At 34.1% G+C, this 15,249-nt stretch overlaps 1 protein-coding gene across 1 annotated transcript; it reads right to left on the bottom strand.

Moving 5' to 3' along the window:
• Window positions 1-2,658: 2,658 nt before the first annotated feature.
• Window positions 2,659-3,588, bottom strand: LOC116484880 (olfactory receptor 4L1). Its single transcript, XM_032179897.1, has one exon. It carries the CDS (start codon window positions 3,586-3,588, stop codon window positions 2,659-2,661), a length of 930 nt encoding a protein of 309 aa, XP_032035788.1.
• Window positions 3,589-15,249: the final 11,661 nt, after the last annotated feature.

Below are 15,249 nucleotides of genomic sequence, written 5' to 3'. Positions count from 1 at the left end.
CATTTCCAGGTTTGAACCCAGGAAAATGATTAGCAGTTCTGCCACCTGGATGTGGGTCTGCTCCCTCCAAACAGCCATTCTAGGTTTTGGGATCTATTGGTGTTCCACAACCTTCTGCCTGAACCCAAAGACTCCTTCTAAGAGACTTTTTTCTGTGAATGGGTTCAGAATTCTTATTATGGGAGGATATGAGTGGGTTGCCATTGTCTTATCTGGCTAATGTCACTCCAAGTCAGATTCTTGAGTTATGTGGCTGAGGCTCAAAGATCAATCTCTATGAAAGTACTTTATTTTTAGTGAGGATTTGTCTTTACTTCTGCCATACACTTCTTAGAAAAGCATTTACTTTAATCTTCATGAATCAAGGTTGAGACAGATTTTTTTTCTTGGTGTCTGCTTTTGATAGGCTGGCTTTCTTACACTTTTTTTTCAGAGTCTGAGCCCTCAGCATTGCCTCCAATCTATTTCCCTCCCTGTTCACCCTCAAAGTCCAATGCACAGTGCTTTCCCCATTTCAAACTTCTATCTGTAGAAGCTCTAGGCAATGGATGTGTAGATGTTCTCAGAGAGGGCAATGGTTCAGTGCTGTTTTACCTTCCTGGAATGGAATTCAAGTTTTATACTGGGCCTCAGGTGTAATTTACTTTAATTTTTTTTCAATAGTCTTAAGTGATTTAAAAGATGTTTTAAATAATTTTAGCAAAATAGATATTTTGTAACTAAAACGTTTTAGGATCCTGAGTGTGCTATACTGACAGATACAAAAATCTTACACAGTATTTTATCAACTAGAATATAATCTTATCTGCCAGCCGATGCATATTTTACCTTTTAAATTATGGAAATTTCCTTAATATGGGGGGTGTATAATGTATGACTGTGAAGTTTCTTGTTGTTGCAGTTTACTACGTAGCGAAGAGTCCAATGTAGTTTGTAATAGCAAGTATTCTAAACTTGCAGTATTTCTTCTCCCATTTTCTTTAAATTTATTATGTATTTAATTCTCTTTGGATTTAGTTACAGAGCTCTCATCCCTGTAGTTCCATTATTGAAGTATACGAGCACCATATACCTTGTGTATTTCTAATATTTTTAACACATCACATCTCACAGTAAGAATACATGTTCTCCATAGTAGTAGGTTAAATTGAATATTATTATTCTAGAATATGATTATTTCATTTTTTCTTTTTTCAATATGTATGAACTACTATGTATCAATATCTGTGCTAGATATTAGAGATCTATAGAATTCATAGGCTAAGACAAAGCAAATATTAACATATAATTACACAGGCAATTATTACCATAATATATGAGAAGGATGGAAATTGTAGCATGCTATAAATGAGTAAAATAAAGAAATCTAAACTGGCCAAGAACATGTGGGAAAAGTGATCTAAAATATAATATTTCATCTGGGTCTTCTGAGAGGTTGTTACCTTGGTGAAGAGGAGATGAAAGATTCTTTTACATAAAGGGAAGCGTTTAGAAAAAGTCAGTTAACAAGATGTCTGGTGTTTTGGAGAAAAAAGAAGGCCAGTATAACTCTACTATTATGGAAAAGAATAGATTGGAGCAAAATTCCAGAAGCAAGCCATATTATGAAGGCCAGTTGAGAATTTGAACCTAAGTCTTCATGCCATGATAGTTTTAATCCAGAAAATTACATTGAGAATTGCATTTTTATGACCTAACTCTGACTGCTTGTAGAGAATGCATTGAATGGAAGAAAGGATTTATGTAACTGATTTAGGATTAATTACAAAGCTCTATCACCTAGCACAAGCAAGAAATGATGGTGTCTTTAATTAAGAGAAAATAAGCTTAGTTATCAATGCATACTATTTCAAATTTTGAATGCACTTCTCACTTCCCTCTCCCACATGCACAAACATCAGATTTAGCTTATAAATCAAGAAGGGTTAAAATCCTACCAGAGGAAAATTTAGCTGTAATTTTATGTAAAGCCCTTAAAAAGGTAAAACTACATGGTATATTACACAAAATAAAAAGGATTTTGTTTTTATTTTTATTTATTGAAGTTTGAAAGTCAGCTGTGTTTACTTATATTCCTCAGAGCATTTGGTTTCAAAAAGGGCTGTTTGTTTGTAGTTCTACTGAAATTGTTCTTCCATTGGGTTTTTTCTCTGGCATCTTACAGTCACTGTGCTGTTGAATTTGTGGACTCATTATTACTTTTTGCCTCCATTGATTCAAGAAATTAGAATTCTGTTTTCTCCATTAATATTATTTAATTCATGACGTGTTCATAATACCTCATTTAATAATAGTATAAATTTATGAATAACATTAATTATCAATATATATTAAAATAACCTCTAATAATATTCATATATTCATGTATTCATTTACGGTTATTTCTTTATTAATGAACATATTGAATGTATATGATAAAAATCCTCAGTAATCTTTTTATGTTTATTTATATCTATTTTTATGTCTATTTTGCTACAGATCTCCAATTACCCTTATGTTTATAAAAGTCTTAAATGTAAAATTTAAAGTAATTTAGTATTGTCTTTATGCATTATTACTATAACAAGAAAAGTGAAATGATGCATTATACATAATCTATTCAAACTATCTTATCATAGCATTTAAAAGTTAATTATATAGTACTAACACCTAGAAATTCTATGCAGAACTAACATATTGGAACCATAATTTTCTTATGGCCTCTTGCATTTTCTTATTTCTCAGGGTGTAAATAATCGGATTCAGTAAGGGTGTGATAACTGTATAAAATACAGCAAAAGTTTTATTGCTTGCCAAACTACTGAATGGCCAAGCATAGATAAAAATACAAGGTCCAAAGAACAGAGTGACCACAATGATGTGGGCAGACAATGTGGACAGCACCTTGGAGAGCCCATCTGATGATTTTTTTGGTACACTGACCAGGATGACAATGTAAGAAACAAGCAAGAGGATGAAACAGGTGAAAGAGAGCAGCCCACTGTCAGCAATGACAAATAATTCCAGGGTGTATGTTTCAACGCAAGCAAGCTTGATCACAAGGGGAAGATCACAAAATATGTTGTTTATGACATTGTGGCCACAGAAAGGCAAGTTCATTGTTAAAACTGTCTGGCTTATGGTGTGTATAAAACCAATTATCCATGAAAGTATCGCAAACTCCTTTAGCAGCCTGTGGCTCATGATTGTCCTATAGTGTAGGGGTTTACATATGGCTACATACCTGTCAAAGGCCATGATTATCAGAAGAGTCATCTCAGCACCCCCAAAGAAGTGCATGAAGAACATCTGGGTCATGCAGCCCCACACAGAGATTGTCTTGTGTTCAGTGAGCAAATCTATGATCATCTTGGGTGTTGTGGCAGTGGAGAGACACATGTCCAAAAAAGAGAGATTTCCAAGGAGAAAGTATAAGGGAGAATGAAGGGTCGAACTACATGTCACTGTGACCATAATGAGAATGTTTCCCACCACAGTAGCACCGTAGATCAAGGAAAATGTCACAAAGAAGAAAATTTGAAGTTCCCATCGTCCAGAAAATCCTAGTAAAATAAACTCGGTCACTAGAGATCCGTTTTTAAGATCCATTTACTCAGAAAGTTTCCAGAAGTTCTTTATATACAAAGAGAATTAAAAAATAAGTCACAGTTAACACCAATATTTTCTTATTTCTATTAGTTGTGGATAATAGTTGATGATATGAGATCATATAATTTTAAATATATCAACACAGAGATTAGCTTATATATCACTTTGAAACAATTAGTATGCAGTAATTGCAAATCATTTGAAGAAGTAGAAGTTCCATTTTCTATTGTTTATTCCATACTCTTATCAATGGATCTTGACTTTCTTGCTCATTTGTTCACATATAAAGATTAGATACTAATTAATTACTTTTTATTTTGTCTTTCATTGTTATAGTATTCTGTACCTACACTTCTTGAGATTATGTTATCCCAATATATAAAGAATACAAGATTTAGAAAATGAAGAATTGCATTGTTCTACATCTCTGAAGTAATTTATGAAGGTTTTCCTATGGTTCTAAACTAAATAAGCAAACAAACAAAAAAAGCACACACACACACAAATCAGGAGCTAGTTATACATGGAAGAAAGCATACAAATTTATTTAAAATAATTTTTTTTAATATACAGGTATACCTCTTTTATTGTGTTTCACTTTATTGTGCTTTGCAGTTGTTTAAAGTTTTATAAACTGAGGGTTTGTGACAACCCTGGATCCAGCAAGTCTATTGGCACCGTTTTTCCAACAGCACGTGCTCACTTTATGTCTCTGTGTCACATTTTGGTAATTCCCAAAATATTTATTTCAAACTTTATTATTATTATTACACATGTTATTTGATCTGTGACCAGTAGTCTTTTATGTTACTATTTTAATTATTTTGGGGCACCACAAGCCGTGCCCATGTAGAATGGCAGACAATTGATAAAAGTTGTTTCTAACTGCTCCACCAACCTATTCTTCCCTCATCTCTCTCCTTCTCTTCAGGCCTCTCTATTCTTTGAGACACAACAATATTGGATTTAGGCCAATTAATAGCTTTGCAATAGCCTCTAAGTGCTCAAGTAAAAGGAAAACTTGCATGTCTTTTACTTGAAATAAACTAAGAAAAAACTGGAGACAGTAAAAGGATCAGTGGTTTCCAGCGGTTTGAATGAAGAAGGAGAAGTGAAGAAATAAGAGAAGTACAGGGAATTTGTAGGGTAGTGAAACAATTCTGTATCTACTATACTTAGATACAGATTTTAACATATTTGTCAAAACCCATAGCATGTATAACATCAAGAGTAAATCCTAATGTAAACTACAAATCTGGGGAGATAATGATGTGCAATGTAGGTTCACCAGTGGTAACGAATGTACCACTCTGGTTCAGGTTGTTAATGGTGGGGGAGACTGTGTGTGGCATCAGAGGGCACACGGTAACTTTTGTACTTCCTGCTCCATTTTGCTGTGAACTTAAAACTGCTCCAAACAATAAAGTCTGTAAAAAAGTTTTTTAAGCCAGAAGCGATTAAGCTTATTGAGGAAAGTATGTCTAAAGCTGAGACAGGCTGAAAGCTAGTCCTCTTGCACCAAACAATTAGTCAATTGTGAATGCAAAGAAAAAGTTCTGAAAGGAAATTAAAAGTGCTACTCCAGTGAACTCATGAATGATAACAAAGTGAACCATCTTTATTGCTGATATGGAGAAAGTTTTAGTGATCTGGATAAAAGTTCAAATCAACTACAACAGTCCCTTAAGCCAAAGCCTAATCCAAGGCAAGACCCTAACTCTCTTCAATTCTGTGAAATCTGGGAGAGGAGAGAAAGTTGCAGAATAAAAGTTTGAAGCTAGCAGAGGTTAGTTCATGAGGTTGAAAGAAAGAAGCCATTCTTATTACATAAAACTACAAAGTGAAGCAGCAAGTGCTGATACAGAAGCTGCAGAAAGTTATCCAGAATATCTGGCTAAGATCATTGATAAAGATGGCTATGCTAAACAACAGATTTTCAATATAGATGAAACAGCTTTCTATTGGAAGAAGATGCTGTCTAGGATTTTGATAGCTAGAGAGGAGAAACCAATGTCTGATTTCAAAACTTCAAAAAACAGGCTGATTCTTCTGTTAAAGGCTAATGTAGCTGGTGATTTTAAGTTGAGGCTAATGCTCATTTACCATTCCAAAAATCCAAGGCCTTTATGAATTATGATAAATCTACTCTGCTCTACTCTGTAAACGGAACAGCAAAGCTAGAATGACAGCACATTTGTCTACAGCATGGTTTATTGGATATTTGAAGACCACTGCTGAGAATTGCTGCTCAGAAGAAAAGATTCCTTTGAAAACATTACTGCTCATTGACAATGAACCTAGTTATTCAAGAGCTCTGCCAGAGATGTGCAATCCAATTAATGTTGTTTTTGTGCCTGCTGATTTAACATCCATTCTGCAGCCCATGGAGCAAGGAGTAATTTTCATTTTCAATCTTATTATTTAAGAAATTTTATAAGGCTATAGCTGCCATAGGGACAATGATTTCTCTGATGGATTTGGGCAAAGTAAACTTAAAACATTCAGGAAATAATTCGCCATTTTAAATGCCACAAAGAACATTTATGATTCATGGGAGGAGATCAGAACGTCAACATTAATAGGAGTTTGGAAGAAGCTGATTCCAGTCCTCATGGATTACTTTGAAGAGTTCAAGACTTACATGGAGAAGACTTCCCATGAAGAAGGCTTTCCACGGAGAAAGTAATTGCAAATGTGGTAGAAATAGCAAGAGATCTAGAATTAGTAGAGAGTCCTGAAGATGTGACTGAATTGCTGCAATATCATGACAAAACTTTAAAATATGAGAAGTTGCTTCTTATGAATGAGCAAATAAAGTGTTTTGTTGGGGGGGTGGGGGGAATGGAACCTTCTCCTGGTGAAGATGCTGTGAACACTGTTGAAATGACAACAAAGGATTTAGAATATTCCATAAATGTAGGTGATAAAGTAGCAGCAAGTTTCAAGAAGATTAGCTCCAATTTTGAAATAAGTTCTAATTTGGGTTGTACGCTATCAAATAGCATCATATACTACAAATAAGTGGTTTGTGAAATAAAGAGTCAATTGATGTGCCAAATTTTATTATTGCCTCATTTTAAGAAATTGCCACATCCATTGCAACTGTCAGCAACCAATTCCCTGATCAGTCAGCACTCATCAACATTGAGGCAAGACTGTCCACTGGCAAGGCTCAGATAACCATTAACACTTTTAAAAATTAGGGTATGTATGTTTTTTATCCATGACACTATTACATACTTAATAGACCACAGTAAAGTATAAACATAACTCTTATATGTGCTAGGAAACCAAAAAAATTGTGACTCACTTTATTGTGAAATTCACCTTATTGTAGTGGTCTGGAACCAAACCAGCAATATCTTTCAGGTATCCCTGTACTAAGAATTACAAGAAACATGGATTCAGCTTCAGATTGTTTGAGCTTGTTTTTTTCAAATCCTCTGTGTTACCATTGTTCGCAGTGAGGAGCTTGTGCATTGTGTATATGTGTACAGATGTGGTGGTTTAGAAGTAAATAGTAAAGTGATTTAGTCCTAATGTATTGCTTCTATTTGGATGTAAAGTTTAACACGAAATCATTGTTACTCAGTTTTTTAGACAATGTTCATAGAATCTAGACTGATCGAAAGTTGTCGACAACAATTAAGTGATTAGTATGTGCCAGGCTCCATTCTAAGTATTTCATATACATTAATTTGTTTAATGCTCATAACAATACCATGATGTAAGTGCTATTTTTTTCTTCATGTTGCATGTAAGGAAACTGTGACATTCAAATAGTTAATGACTTATTCATGGTTACACAGCTAACATGGATGAGAGCTAGTATTCAAGCTAAATTAATTTGACACCAGAATCTGGGCTTATACCAATACACCATATTGTCTCAAAAATTAAATTGCTATATATTTACAGCCAAAGTATTAATTATTGATTGAATTTGCATGGTTCATATGAGTGGGTTTGAGGATATGATTCAACAAGTATGTTGGGTTCATCTCTCTATGTTACAATTAACTGCATTATTTTCTCATACAGAATGAATGCCCTATATCTAGAGAGTTTACAATCTAGAGAGACATGATTATCAAACAAAAAATAGCAAATAAGCCATGTGAGAAAATATGTAATTTGGTATAAGGTATATGCAAAATGTCTTAAGAGGTTTAGAAAAACAGACATCAATTTCAAGTAACACTTTTAGATATGACTTCAGGCTTGGTTGTATTATCTTTAAAACACTTGTAAAAACCAATTTTTATGGTAAGCAAACAAAAAAGAATGAGGAGTAGAAAATGTGTGAGCATCTGTAAAAGGCAAAGAATGAAGAGCAGTGCATATCAAGAGTGATATGTTTTGAAAGGAGACTGGATTAAGATATTTAGATGAGCAGTGCATATCAAGAGTGATATGTTTAGAAAGGAGACTGGATTAAGATATTTAGAGGAATAGGAAATGCCTGGTTTCTTTTCTCCAATGACCTGCAGTTCTCTCCTTGTTTGCATTCTTCCTCAGTTTTCTGTCAAAATATTGTATTATCATCATCCAAACGTAACTGCCTCTATTGTTTTCATATCTTAGATGTTTTTGAGAAATGGATAATGGTAACAAATTAGGGAAAATAAAGCTAAAGATGATGTAACTTTCCTGTAACTCAACCTGTAGGAACACACTGAATGGGTACTCATGACAGGCTGTGGCCCTGGAGGAGGCTGCATGGGTGGCCACACCTGCTTTACAGGGTTGTGTTGCATGCTTGTCATGTAAAGGAGCAAGAATTTTGCTTTTGAGACTTTTATAACAGCAGTAACAATAACTAGATGCACTTGGGAAAACAACAAGAGTTGACAATTGTTAGACAGAATGAAGATACCATCTGTAATTTGAGGGTGAATAGCTTTGCTACATGGCATTTTATGCCCTGTGATACAGTGACAACAGAAAAACTTGGGTAAGAAATCAATACAATTAAGCATAAGTTGATTTAAAAAGCTTTATTTTGGCCTTTTATTTCAGAGGAAAAGCTGGCATTAATTTATGTTGATGGCTTTCTCAGCATTTGCTTCTCTTATTACTCTTCTCCCTTTGTAAGCATGCTTTCTAAAACTATTTCTCTAGTCTACACTTAATACAGTATACCTATTATTATACTTGAGTGTACAAAAGCTATGTAGTTTAATGAAAATAAATTATCATATGGCTTAGATAATTCTATTAATGAGAACAATTTTCTTTCCATTGAGTAATCAATTGTACGTTTTATAATAATTACTTTTACTAAATAATTTATGATATGCTCTGAAGGAAATTGAAAGTAGAATAATATATTAGGGCTAAGAGAGAACTTTGTAATCTATTATTCTACACATCTTGTTTAGTAAATGAAAAATCAAGATCCACATAATTAAGTAAATCTTCCCAGGTCATAGAGGCAGAACCACCCCAAGAGGTCATGAGTATTAGGTGAGATGGTGTGGGTATAAGCTCCTGACAAGGCAGAGGATTGGCAATGAGGGGATATGTGTTGAATCGATGTCATTTGTGTAAATCCAAGATTACAATCCTGGGAATTGTTCGTATAAATCCCTCTTATGAAGGAAATTAACCAAGACTCATTTTATTAAGTAGTTGAATATAAACTTTTCTGCTCTTGCCCATGCATATATGATACATATTACTTAATATAAAAATAATTTGCTAAAGTAAATATTTGCTTTTCTTTTTCTTCTAGCCATTTGAAGAAAATAATTTCAATTTTGACTGATTTTATTATTTTCAAAAAAATTATACCTTATTATACTAAAACAGATGAATCTCAAAACCATTAGGCTTAGTAAAATAAGTGTGACACAAAAGACCACAGGCTATATAATTCTACTTATAGAAAAGCAGATGTACCCTAAAACTTAAAGTATAATAATAATAAAATTTTAAAAAAAGGAAAATGTCCAGTAAAGGCAAATCTATAGAGACAGAAAGGATATTAGTGCTTGCTTTTGGCCAAAGCTTGCTGTAAATGGGCATGATGTTTCTTTTCGTGGTGATGAAAATGGATTGATAAGATTGTGGTGATGGTTGCACAACTATGCAAACATAATAATAATTGAAACGTGTACTTAAAATGGGTGAATTTTTTAGTATATGCATTATATGCAATAAAAATTCAACTATTTTACACTTTTTTGTTTTCTCCCTAAAGTTACAATTCTCTTAAATAATTTAATTTAGTATTTTTAAATACAGTTTTCTAGTACTATCCAGCTCTTGAAAAATATATTTCACTCTGAAATAATCAAGGACATATAGAAAATCCAATTTAATCTAGTTTTAAAATTTCTTAAAGTCCTCTATTTGAATTTATATTTTTAGCTGCCATCTGGATTTGGAAGCTTGCTGTTCTGCTTTCTCTAATTATTTACATTTTCTTTATTCCCTTGACTATGGACATCTTCTAAGGACTTCTTCCTCATTATTTCTGTAAGATCTCCTTTGTATTATTGTTTAATGGTAAGTTTTACATGGAGATTTTCCTAATGTCTAATTATGATCACTAATTCTGTCTCTCTCCAGTTCCTTCTTCAACTGTCAATATAGTATGTTTATTTGCACATTCTGTCAACACCTGAAAGTTTACAAAAAGAAAAAATATTCCCTACTTGCAAAAAAGAGTTGCTAGCTTTTCTATTATTTTCCATGATAGAACGAGTTTTTCTTAGTGATCAGAATTTACCTTTTTTTTTGTTTATTCATCATGCTTAATCACTTACCATCTACGGCCCAATTTTACTCTCCAATATCATTTTGAGGGCATATTTTCTTATTTGAGGGCAATTTTCATATAAATTGTTGATTTGCAGCTCTTTCTGAGATACTGTTATGTGATCTCCCAATTAAAGAGGATCTCATACCTTACATGCCAAAGCCTTTTCCTTCCAGCCAAAACAAAACTAATTAAAATATCATCCTCAGTATATTGAAGTTCTAATAAATCAGCTCGCTACAGTATTTTTACTTACCTATTTTAAAGGCACAGTATGAGGAACAAGTTGCTCAAGAGGTTATTCAAAATTAAACATCTTTGTATTCTCTGTGATGCCCCATATATGATTCTGCATTCTACTTTCTGTCTTTTTAAAAAAGATGTGAACCACTTTGGGGGCAGATTTGCTGGAGCTCTGGGAATCCAAATTTCAGTGGAACTTGTTAAACCACTGAGGCTTCTGCCCTAGTATGACCGGGAGAGATGTTTACATCTAATTTCTGGCATTGTAAGATGCTGTGGCTCTCTCCGAGTGGTAGCTTGATTAAAATAGCCATGGGAGTTTTGGTTGATTGGCTGTGATATAGTAAGTGTAGAGTAGACAGCTTTGATTTAATGGAACTTCCTTTCCCTCACATTCCTCTCAGGCTCTCCTCTTATCTTCCCTCTAGCAACTTTATGGGTAATTCTTAAGAAGGAAAATCTTCAAACTTTTCTGCACATAGTTCTTCAATATAAAGATTTACATGTTTATGTTATAAATGTACTGTTAAAAGTGATGTATGTATATGTATATATATGTATAAAGAAAGCATACTAAAGAAGTAGAAATTTTTAAAGTAAGTTGTGTTGAATAATTTAAAGTTTGACATTAGAAATGATACAATTGTTTTGTGTTCACCAAAATATAAACAATTATTTTTTGATTTAGGTACCTTGCTTTGAGATATTCAGAGAATACTTACCTGTAGCAAAAAGGAGTTTCGTAATTATTGCCATTTTACTATACAACATACAATAAATATTGGTTTACAAGATGTTGCTTTTACAAAATTAATCATATTGATGATTCTGGTACATCATATATCTTAGGCTTCATAGTTTATTTGAATAACTTGCTAACAAGGGATGTTGTGAATAAATTCAAATTAATTGACATTTGTCACTATTTCGAAGTCTTTGCTTAGTCCCTATTAAATTCACCACTTAACCTATGGCTTAATCTAGACTTTTCTCATAGACTCTTTTATTGAAGGAGTCATAACAGTTAATTTAAATTTTTTTATTATAAATGTTACAATCACCCATACTTTTGTTTGTTTGTTTTTTGTTTTGTTTTGCTTTTTTTTTTTGAGACGGAGTTTTGCTCTTGTCACCTAGACTGGAGTACAGTTGCATGATCTCAGCTCACTGCAACCTCTGCCTCCCTGGTTCAAGCAATTCTCCTGCCTCAGCCTCCCAAGTAGCTGGGATTACAGGCACATGCCACCACACCTGGCTAAGTTTTGTATTTTTAGTAGAGATGGGATTTCACCATGTTGGCCAGGCTGGTCTCAAACTCATGACCTCGGGTGATCCACCCGCCTTGGCCTCCCAAAGTGCTGGGATTACAGGTGTGAGCCACCGCACCTGGCCACCCATGCTTTTACCGTGTTTGATAGCATTTGCTAACAAAGAGTGCATTTATTTATATCATGTTGCTCATTATAACCATTTATACAGTGGCAGAGAACGTAAGTATTTTCTCAGTGAAATGTTACTTTTGTTATTTTGCTATTTGGTAAGAAAAATTTAAACACTTTTTATTACATTTAGCTAAAAATGTAAAGTCCTCCATAACTAGAGATATTACAAAGAAAATTATATGCATTTATTTTGTTGTACATATTTACTTTTTAAATGTTTTGCTGTGTCCATGTGTTCTCATTGTTCAATTCCCACCTATGAGTGAGAACATGTGGTGTTTGGGTTTTTTGTCCTTGAGATAGTTTACTGAGAATGATAGTTTCCAGTTTCATCCATGTCCCTACAAAGGACATGAACTCATCATTTTTTATGTCTGCATAGCATTGTGCACATGTACCCTAAAACCTAAAGTATAATAATAAAAAAAAATGTTTTGCTGATCATGATGACTTCATAATATCACTACCTAATAAATCAAGGCACGGTACAGATTGTCAAGTTCAATATTAATAACAAAAGTAAATCCATATTGTAAGATAATATTTCTTTTTTTTTTTTTGAGACAGAGTCTCGCTCTGTCGCCCAGGCTGGAGTGCAGTGGCGCAATCTCGGCTCACTGCAAGCTCCGCCTCCCAGGTTCACGCCATTCTCCTGCCTCAGCCTCCCGAGTAGCTGGGACCACAGGCGCCTGCCACCACGCCCGGCTAATTTTTTGTATTTTTAGTAGAGACGGGGTTTCACCGTGGTCTCGATCTCCTGACCTTGTTATCCGCCCGCCTCGGCCTCCCAAAGTGCTGGGATTACAAGCGTGAGCCACTGCGCCCGGCCTAAGATAATATTTCTTAATAACTTAGAATGTTTTTAGCTTGCTTATTATCAGTTCAACTAGTTAAATTTTGTTGTTTTACTTTGTAATGTAGCCGACAGAGTGAATTCCTACTATGTGTAGAATTATCACAGTCATTTTATAATTGTTATGTGAGTTTTAATAATTAGAATTATCTTCAATCCAAAGTTAAAGTGCAAAAATATTTTTATAAGCCCCTTATAAATTTTTGGACAACAAATTGAGCTAAATTAATATAATGTAATCTTTAATCTCTCTCTTCCCCTTAATTGGGCACATCAAAGTTGTAATATATAACAATATGCTCAAAGCAAATGAATGAGAAGAGAACTGCTTTCAACCCCTCTGCCTTTTGGTTAACTTGCACTTTCCTTAGAAAACTTTAAACATCATGTATAACACATGACCAGATAAAATACAGATTCAGCTAGGGCACCAAAAATAATGTCTATTAAATATTAGTAAAGCTTTCTAAAAATGTATCTTTTCAAATTAAAAGAGATAAACAGATCTTCTTATATTTCTTCTATTACTTGCTTGTCTGCAGGCAGCTTTAAATGTATTCACCGTGCCTTGAGAAAATGAGTTTAAATAACTGGCTAACTCAGCCTTCTTTTTTGGATCAAATGTGGATTCTGACCCAATTAAATATTCCTCCAGGTCCTGTACTTCCCAGACTCATAGTTTTCTTGTTTTTATTGGTTGATTAAACGTTTAGCCTAACTTATTGACTAGAATAAAATTCTGTGATTCTTGAAATATTCCTTCCCTGTCTCAAGTACTTAATACTTTCAATTTATATTCCCTTTACCGTATATTCACTGGTAGCGGGTATTGTATTTATCAAACATCTCTACCCCTAGTTTAATGTCTTATTTTTGGTGAATTTAATAAATTTGCTTATTCTTCACTGATGTCCTTCAACTCTCTGATGTTGTATATATTCTCTTTTGATTTTCTTTGAAGATTTTACTGGATGACAAATTAAGCTGTTCTAACTTCAAATTTGTTTTCTGGCAGCATAAGTACTTATAGTGTAGAACTTGTTCCAAGAAATAAGGAAATTATCCACAAGTAGTTCACAAGGGACTAAGATAAGGCCTTGAAGCTAAGTATCGAACTCAGCAAAGCTCAAAGCTTTATTGAGCCTAAACTGTATGTCAGAAACTTGTCCTCAGGGAGCTTTATCATTGGAGGCTGACCCCAAATAATAAAATGCTGAGCGTAATAATACAGATATGGCATGAGTAAAACTCTGCTTTGTGGAGTTTGCAAATTTTCTCATAAAAGAGACCCGTCTTTTAAAAACAGTTGTGCCTTTAATGATAAGTAGAGACTTTAAAGGCAATAGAAACTGCTAAGAGAAACCAGAAGAAAATTCTAGGCAGATTTAATTATATGTAGGAATTTATGGAAGCCTAAAATATTGTGACATATAAGTGAACAGAAAACATGTAGTATGTTTGAAATATACCATAGATTTGTGGAGTCATGAAGAAGGGAGGGGAGAGTTTTCAGTAAGGACAGAAAAGTCAGATAAGAATTTTCAAAGACCTGAGATATCAATCAAAGCAATTTGGAATATATATTATAGTTAGTTGGCAACTATTAAAGTGGTAAATTAGAGACTATGAAGAAAATTGACTTTTCAGAAGGCTACGGTGTGGTTCTGAGAAGTAATTACTGTGTCATTTTGACAATCCAAGTAAGAAATGGTGAAAGCCTGACCTACGGCTGTAGAAAGTGATGAGGAGGAGGGTATGGTTAAATTATCAGATGGAATTGTGAAGATGAGATAACAGAACGTGCATCACTGATGACAGTGCATACGGAGTAGAATGTGGAGTTCCAAAATATTGTCTGCAGATATTTGCATCAGAATCAGATGCTTTTGTAATAAAAACTGGAGACTTTTGAAGTGACAGAGTGAGGAGCCTGGTGGAATCTTTCCCTAACAAAACAAACATTTGATAGAGAAACTTCTAAAAGACAATAATTTAAAGCCTCAGGAAATTGTCCTAGGGCATACAGAAAATGGAAAAATGCTCTTAAGAGAGTCTTCTAAATCTCTGTAAGAACAGCAAGTCTGGGGTTTCAAGCCACTACTGCTACCTCCTCTCCTACTTCTCTCCCAGTCCTGTAATATAGAAGCCCTCCTTTGGATGCTCTACTCCAAGCAGGTGTGGGAAAAAAGGCAGAACTCCATCTTCCCTCACTTTTAGGTGGAGGCCTGTGGTTTCAGGTTTCACCCTGGGAGGGTTAGGACTTAAGTATTGCAGAAGCTTTGTTCCTAGTAGACTCTTAAGAGAGGATGAGGCTATCTTTCCCTACCCAGCATCTACTTGTAGAGCGAGCAGGAACAGGC

The sequence above is a fragment of the Hylobates moloch genome, unplaced genomic scaffold, assembly GCF_009828535.3.
Source record: "Hylobates moloch isolate HMO894 unplaced genomic scaffold, HMol_V3 SCAFFOLD_16, whole genome shotgun sequence".
Taxonomy (NCBI): domain Eukaryota; kingdom Metazoa; phylum Chordata; class Mammalia; order Primates; family Hylobatidae; genus Hylobates; species Hylobates moloch.
Note: the sequence above shows the minus strand (reverse complement) of the source record. Positions and strands in the feature narration are given on the sequence as shown.

Excerpts from the sequence above, each read along its gene's own strand:
- LOC116484880 (XM_032179897.1), bottom strand. The coding sequence starts at position 3,588 with ATGGATCTTAAAAACGGATCTCTAGTGACCGAGTTTATTTTACTAGGA.